This window comes from Mus pahari, chromosome 10 (assembly GCF_900095145.1).
Source record: "Mus pahari chromosome 10, PAHARI_EIJ_v1.1, whole genome shotgun sequence".
NCBI lineage: Eukaryota > Metazoa > Chordata > Mammalia > Rodentia > Muridae > Mus > Mus pahari.
The window spans coordinates 19,855,456-19,863,599 of record NC_034599.1 but is presented as its reverse complement, the minus strand read 5'-3'; the positions used below and the strand labels follow the sequence as shown (position 1 = coordinate 19,863,599).

General features: G+C 37.4%; 1 protein-coding gene across 1 annotated transcript in view; it reads left to right on the top strand.

Moving 5' to 3' along the window:
• The window catches only part of LOC110328713 (probable C-mannosyltransferase DPY19L2), a 155,651-nt gene that overhangs the window by 97,661 nt on the left and 49,846 nt on the right, over positions 1-8,144 (top strand). Inside the window, exons 13-14 of the mRNA XM_021208137.1 lie at positions 3,277-3,357; positions 7,022-7,123. Of these exons, the coding sequence (XP_021063796.1) occupies positions 3,277-3,357; positions 7,022-7,123 (183 nt within the window). The remainder of the gene's footprint in view (positions 1-3,276; positions 3,358-7,021; positions 7,124-8,144) is intronic.

Below are 8,144 nucleotides of genomic sequence, written 5' to 3'. Positions count from 1 at the left end.
TCATAGAATGAATTTGGTAGAGTACCTTCTGTTTCTATTTTTTGGAATAGTTTGAGGAGAATTGGAGTTAGTTCTTCTTTGAAGGTCTGATAGAACCCTGCACAAAACTTATCTCATCCAGGGCTTATTTTTGGTTGGGAGACTATTAATGACTGCTTCTATTTCTTTAGGGGATATGGGACTCTTTAGATCTTTGTGAGAGTGGGGTGTTAAATTCTTCCACTATTATTGTGTGTCGTACAATGTGTGCTTTGAGCTTTACTAAAGTTTCTTAAATGAATGCGGATGCCCTTGCATTTGGAGCATAGATATTCAGAATTGAGAGTTCATCTTGGAAGAATTTACCTTTGATGAGAATGAAGTTCCCCTCCTTGTCTTTTTTGGATAACTTTAGGTTGGAAGTCGATTTTATTCGATATTACAATGGCTACTCCAGCTTGTTTTTTGGGACCACTTGCTTGAAAATTTGTTTTCCAGCCTTTTTACTCTGCGTTAGTGTCTTTGTTTTTGTTCCTGAGGTGGGTTCCTGTATGCAGCAAAATGTTGGGTTCTGTTTATGTAGCTTGTCTATTAGTCTATGTTGTTTTATTGGGGAATTGAGTCCATTGATATTAAGAGATATTAAAGAAAAGCAATTGTTGCTTCCTGTTATTTTTGTTGTTAGAGTTTGTATTCTGTTCTTGCAGCTATCTTCTTTTAGCTTTGTTGAAGGATTAATTTCTTGCTTTTTCTAGGGCATCATTTCCCTCCTTGTGTTGGGGGTTTCCCGTTATTATCCTTTGAAGGGCTGGATTCATGGAAAGGTATTGTGTGAATTTGGTTATGTCATGGAATACTTCGGTTTCTCCATCGACGGTAATTGAGAGTTTTGTTGGGTATAGTAGCCTGGGCTGGCATTTGGGTTCTCTTAGGGTCTGCATGACATCTGTCCAGGATCTTTTGGATTTCATAGTCTCTGGTGAGAAGTCTGGTGTATTTCTAATAGGTCTGCCTTTATATGTTACTTAACCTTTTTCCCTTACTGCTTTTAATATTCTATCTTTATTTAGTGCATTTGTTGTTCTGATTATTATGTGTCAGGAGGAATTTCTTTTCTGGTTCAGTCTATTTGGAGTTCTGTAGATTTCTTGTATGTTCACAGGCATCTCTTTCTTTAGGTTAGGGAAGTTTTCTTCTACAATTTTGTTGAAGATAACTTACTGACCTTTAAGTTGATAATCTTCATTCTCATCTAAACCTATTATCCTTAAGTTTGGTCTTCTCATTGTGTGCTGGATTTCCTGGACATTTTGAATTATGATCTTGTTGCATTTCACATTTTCTTTGACTGTTGTGTCCATGTTTTCTTTTTTTTTTAAATTTTCTTTATTTACATTTCAAATGCTTTCCTGAAAGTTCCCTATACCCTCCCCCTGCCCTGCTCCCCTACCCACCCACTCCCACTTCTTAGCCCTGGCATTCCCCTGTACTAGGGCATATAAAGTTGTGTGCATGTTTTCTATGAAATCTTCTACACCTGACATTCTCTCTTCCATCTCATGTATTCTGTTGCTGATGCTTGCATCTATGGTTCCTGATTTATTTCCTAGGATTTCTATCTCCAGAGTTGTCTCCCTTTGTGATTTTTTTTATTGTTTCTATTTCCATTTTTAGATCCTGAATGGATTTGTTCAAATCTTTAACCTGTTTGTTAGTGTTTTCCTGTAACTAAGGGATTTTTGTGTTTCCTCTTTAAGGGCTTCTAGCTGTTTACCTGTGTTTTCCTGTATTTATTTAAGGAATTTATTTATTTCCTTCTTACAGTCCTCCATCATCATCATGAGAAGTGACTTTAGATACATATCTTGCTTTTCTGGTGTGATGGTGTATCCAGGACTTACTCTGGTGAGAGAGTTTGTTTCTGATGATGCAAAGTAACCTTGATTTCTGTTGCTTCTGTTCATATGCTTGCCTCCTGCTATCTGATTATCTCAAATGTTTGTTGCCCTCAATATATCTGATTGGAGCCTGTCCTTCCTATAATCCAGGTTGATTCAGGACTCCTTAGAGTCCAGCTTTCTCTGTGATCCTGTGACTCTAGGATCCTGTGAACCTGAGATTCTGGGTGTGTCAGAGTTCTTGACAGTCAAGCTTCCTCTGAGACCCTGAGATCCTGGTGTGACCAAGCTCCTGGTATCCTGGGACTCTGAAATCCTAAGATCGTGGGTATGTTACAGCACCTGGAAATGGTGTCTCTTCTGGGGACTGTGGGGCTGTCTGGTGTGTTTGAAACCAAGGTATACCAGCACCCATCAGAAGGAATCCGAGTTGCTGGTCAGGCAGGGCTCCTGTGTCCTTGCTCCTTCTGTCACAGGCCCATCATGATTGGTTTGGAACAGATGTTGTGTTCCACTCACCAGTGATCCTAAGATCCTAGGTGTGATAGTGTGCCTGCCATGTGGAGAGTTCTCTTGGGATGTGGGCACATTTGCCAAGTTCATGTTCAAGGTCAGGAGAATATTAATATTAGTAAAATATTTGTATTTTTCTTTTAAGAATTGGCTATACTCTTCTCACTAACTCCTTTCAGATTCAGCCTCACTTCCCCATTCCTCAACTTCAGGTCCTTTCCCCCCTCTTTTTTAAATAAACAATGAAGTCCAGCATATGCTGCTCACACACTCTGTTGTTGATGTATTAGTGACCAGACTCTTAAAGAGAATAGACTTTACCTCCCACAGATACCATCAGATATCTCTCCTTAGCTCCTCAGCTATAGATGGGGCTTGTGAACTCCTTCTTCAATCATACTAAAGTGTAGACTCATTTGACTTGTTTAGGTCATGTGCAGGCAGCGCCAGCTGCATGAGGTTTTTGACTCCAGTGGTCCTGTCCCTGGCATGTCCAGAAGATACGCTCCCCTCCAACCTTGGGATTTTAATATTTCTTACCCTGCTCTTTTATCCACTGTTCTTCAATGCTCTCTCTGAGGCTTGATTTTTAGCTGAGGATAATGTTTAGGAATAAAACTGTCTCTGTCTTCAAAGATATTAAAGGGAAGATTTTTTTAGAATTATTTTTAGATTTAGGATATGTAGCATCCTGATGTTTTAGGTATAACAGTGTCACAGTGTTATCAAATTTAATTCCTTGCTAATGAGCAGAACTGTAAAGGACTTTCCTTGTCTTGCCATTCCCTCTTCCTAGTACGCTGGCGCATCCCACATGACTTAGTCTTGCTCTTCAACTCATAGCATTGAATATTTTTAACTGAGTTATATCCTATTTATTTTCTAGATAATCCAAGGCTCTTTTTGGTGGTGTGGAACAATTATTTTGAAATTTCTGACATCTAAAATCTGCGGTGTTTCAGACCATGTAAGTATATTCTGCTTAAAAAGTAAATAAAATTTCTAACAATACACAACTGGGTAAGAACTTGAAGCAGCCTATTCATATCTCTTCATTGTACTGGGACTCCTATGTGTCCAGGTTCCAAGCAAATAGGCTGCAGAGCAGTTTATAAAGATCTGCAAATCAACAAGGGACAGTGAATGCCCAGGGAAAATATCTCAGTCGATGGCAATGTAGTCTTCCAGACACAAAACTAAGGTTTTTTTTTTTTTTAGTAGTAACTTGTAATATTTCAGCTAAAGATAAACATGTGCTGAATGATAATGTTCCCATTACTCAAGATGTTAACATATGACCAGTATATACTTACCTATGTAATACAGAACTTTTTTTTTCAATGTAGTTTTGCTAATTAGGTATAAGAGGTTAAAATTATGTTTTGGTACATTCTAATTGTGTAAAAGCATGCTAACAGCTTTTTGTCTTTTAATCTGTTAGAAAATATAAGTGTATTCCTTGTCTCTAATTTGGTATTTATTTGTTTAAAGCAAATATTTTAAAGAAAATCCTTTTTCAATATCTAACTTGCTACCTAGTTGAAGAAAAGAAAACCATCCATGCGTGCACATCATTTCAAGCATTTCCTATTAAGAAATAGGCATACCAAAACCATGAAACTCAAGAAGAAGGAAGACCAAAGTGTGGACACTTTGATCCTTCTAAGAAGGGGGAACAACATACCCATGGAAGGAGTTACAGAGACAAAGTTTGGAGCAGAGACTGAAGGAATGACCATCAAGAGACTGCCCCACCTGGGGATCTATCCCATAAACAACCACCAAACCCAGACACTATTTCAGATGCCAACAAGAACTTGCTGACAGGAGCCTGATATAGCTGTCTCTTGAGAGGCTCTGCCAGTGCCTGGCAAATACGGAAGTGGATGCTCACAGTCATCCATTGGACAGAGCACAGAGCTAGAGAAATTACCCAGGGAGCTGAAGGGGTCTGCAGCCCTATAGGAGGACCCAACAATATGAACTAATCAATACCCCCAGAGCTCCCTGGGACTAAATCACTAATCAAAGAAATCACATGGTGGGACTCGTGTCTCCAGCTGCATATGTAGCAGAGGATGTGTGGGTTGTGGAGCAGGGGGGGTGGGGGAGGGGATAGGGGATTTTTCAGAGTGGAAACTAGGAAAGGGGATAACATTTGAAATGTAAATAAAGAAAATATCTAATTAAAAAAATAAAAGATAAAAAAATAAAGAAATAAGCATACCATACATGAAGGTAACAAGAGAAAGAATAGGTGGGAAGTTTCCTTATCTAATTCTGTGCAGTGGGCTTGCCCTGTAAAGAGTCATGTTACCCTTGGCAACCAATTGTAGTATTGCTTCTGCAAAAGCAAAGGAGATGGGAATGGCCAACAGAATGGAAGACACGCACATAAAAGACCTTCTACGTATAAAACCTCGTTTCCCACTTACTGAGATGTCAACCATGACCTCTTTGGTATATTTGTTGTGTCTGTTTTTCTAGGATGTGATGCACCAGTTTTAATTTAGTAAGGTATATTTTTATTTAACTTAATATTTACACTATTTAGATATTACTTGTCCATTTAGTTGGCTGGTAGTTTTACTTCTCACAATTTTTCATATTCTTACTCAAACTCTGCAAATCTAAAAAGAAACATATACATCACCATCAGATGAAATGAAAAATAGAGCCCAATCATTTTATAGTAAATTATCAGATTATAGATCCATAATTAATGGTGTGATGGTAGTCCAAATGACTTTCTCTAAGTGAAAATTTAGTATTTTTTATTGTTATTATTAGTTTCCCAGGAGTATTTTAAGTTGAAAAGTGTTAACTCTGTTGATCCAGTATTGAGTTAGTGGTGAACACTGATAGCCATCAAAGTTGGTAAAATGATTTTTGTGTTTCTCAGAGAATTTGAGTCAAGGTTTCATATAGCAAACAACTCATAGTGGAAAAATAATTGTCTCCTCAGTGGCAGAAAGCAAGAGTTCTTGAGTGTCTTTGGTAGATGATGTCACATAAGTAAACATAGGAAGTGTAGCCATGATTCCTATGAGGGAGATTTCTCGTATTTCATGGATGAATAGATGAGTGAAAATGTTAAGAAGTACCAATCACAGGCAGTATGTGAGACTTTATGAAAACCATATTTAGAAAAGTTTATGACTTGCAGTTCACTGAAAGGTGAACTAAAAGTGTCCCCCCCTGCGCATACACACATATTATAGGATTTAAAATGTCACAAACTTCACAGCAATTTATTTCAGGCAAACACTGGCTGTAGCTTTACAATCTCTGATGATTGTTTCTGACTTCTTTCCACTTTTACTATCTCTGTAATTTTTTTATTTGTTCTTTGAGAATTTCACCTCTTCACCTCAACTCCTCCCATTTCCACTCTCCTTTCCTACCCAAGTAACTTTATGTCCATTATTCTCAAACTCTTTAAGACCTGTTTATGCTGTCCAGTTACTTAGATATGTGGTCTTCCACTGACTGGAGTTTGGCCAAATTTCTAAGGGCTACCATCTTAGGGAGAAGTCTCTCTACCTCTCCCAGCAGCTCACAGTTTCTAGTCACTCCATGGCTCGGGGTGGGATCGTGTAACCAACTCCTCAGTGCATGCTGGGATTCTGTTTGACGTAGTCTGTGCATGCAGCCACGGATGCTGTAGGTCCATAGGTGCAGCTTCCCTGTGGTGTCTAGATGCTTTGTTGTAGTCATCAACTGCTCTGGCTATCACTCCTTGCATCACCTTCCACAATGATCCCTACGCCTTTGGAGGACTGAGTATTTTGTAGTCTTTTATTCTCCGCCCTTGGCCAGTTGTGGGTCTGTGTTACTGCTATATATTGATGTGTAGGTATAACCATAAGCCATAAGAAGATGCTTTAATACTATGTCCATTTGGTATTAAGATCAGCCCTAGGGTTTATGACTTTTCTAGCCACAAGCTCTTGGCTTGATAACGGTGCCACAAATGAATTGCATCTTTTGGGGTGGCAGGTATGGGTTGCACCTAGTGGAGTGGGACTTCAGTCTAAATAGAAAGTGGTTGTTTATTCCAATGGCATTCATAACACTTTACTCTGTTGCTTTTATAAAACCTTGACCAAAACAACTTACAGTTCATCACTGAGAAACATTGGGCAGAAGCTCAATAAGGAACCTGGAGGTAGGAACTGAAGAAGGGACTGTGGAGCAACATTCCCTACTGGTTTATGATCTATTGCTTGCTCATCTTGCATTCTTATACAACCCATTTTTTTTTGATATTTGCATTACCCACAGTATGGTGGACCCTTGATATCTATAATTGATTTTTAAAATGTACCACATACATGCCCACAGGACAATCTGACAGAGGTAATTTCTTAATTGTGGTTCTTTCTTTCCAAAAGTAGTTATGTCAACTGGACAAAAACTAACCAGCACACTTGATAAAAATTTTATTTTAAGTAGTCTTGATTGTTAATTCATAATACACTCACCTCTTTGGATTTTTGATTCTGAAGGCATACATACACTTCTTGTAGTCACTTACACCGTAGATGTTGTTACACTTGGGCAACATCATTTATCTATCAATGGCTGCACCATTTGTTTAATTTCATTCATTTTGCCTTATTTTCTTTCAGATTCGCCTAAGTGACCTTATAGCAGCCAGGATACTAAGGTATACAGATTTTGATACCTTAATATACACCTGTGCTCCTGAATTTGACTTCATGGAACATGCGGTAAGAATGTTTCTCTATTTTTCATTCTCTGTATACATTCAATGCTTTTTGTGGTATGCTAGCTTTCCATTTAGTTTGAAACAAAACAAAATTTGTACTTGAAAACACACGACTTACTCTACTTTCTTGTAGAGTTTGCTAACCATATGACATTTATCACCAATTTTATCTATAAAATAGATGTCTAGTAGCCTGCATCTGAAAACACTATGGATGATAATTAAATCAATGAACTGAGGAAAAACTCTTGACTGAAGTTATCACTATGTTTACAAATAATTTCATACTTCTGCCTTGAGATCATTCAGTCTGGAATTGTTCAGTCTCCATGAGTTTGTAAACTTTCTGTTGTTTCTGTTTTTGTCGAAGTCCAGCTTTAATCCATAGTGGTCTGATAAGATATAAGAAGTTATTTCAATTTTCTTATATGTTTTGAAACTTTCTTTGTGACTGAGCATGTGGTCAGTTTTTGAGACTATTCCAAGAAGTTCTGAGAAAAACATATATTCTTTTGTATGTTGGTAAAGTGTTCTGTAGATATCTGGTAGGTCCATTTGAATTCTATTAATGTTCATAAGTAACATTATTTTTCTATTTAGTTTATGTCTGGATGACCTGTCGACTAGTGAGAGTCAGGTATTGGAGTTCTTTCATTATGAGTGTGTGAGGTTCAATGTGTGATTTAAGGTTTAGTAAAGCTTGGTGTTCTTGTATTTGGTGTATAGATGTTAAAAATTGAAATTCCATCATGGTGGATTCTTTTTTTTTTCATTCTGTGCGTGTCCTTCCCCATCTCTTTGATTAATTTTCATTTTGTTAGATATTAAAGTCCATTTTGTTAGATATTAAAATAGCTATACCAGCTTGTTTCTTGGGTTCATTTGCTTGAAAATCTTTTTTCCAGCCCTTTTCACTGAAGTAATGTCTATTATCTTTGATGTTGAGGTATGTTTTTTTATATTTAGCAGAATGATAGATTGTGTTTCCATATTCATTTTGTTAGTTTGTGTTTTTTTTTTTT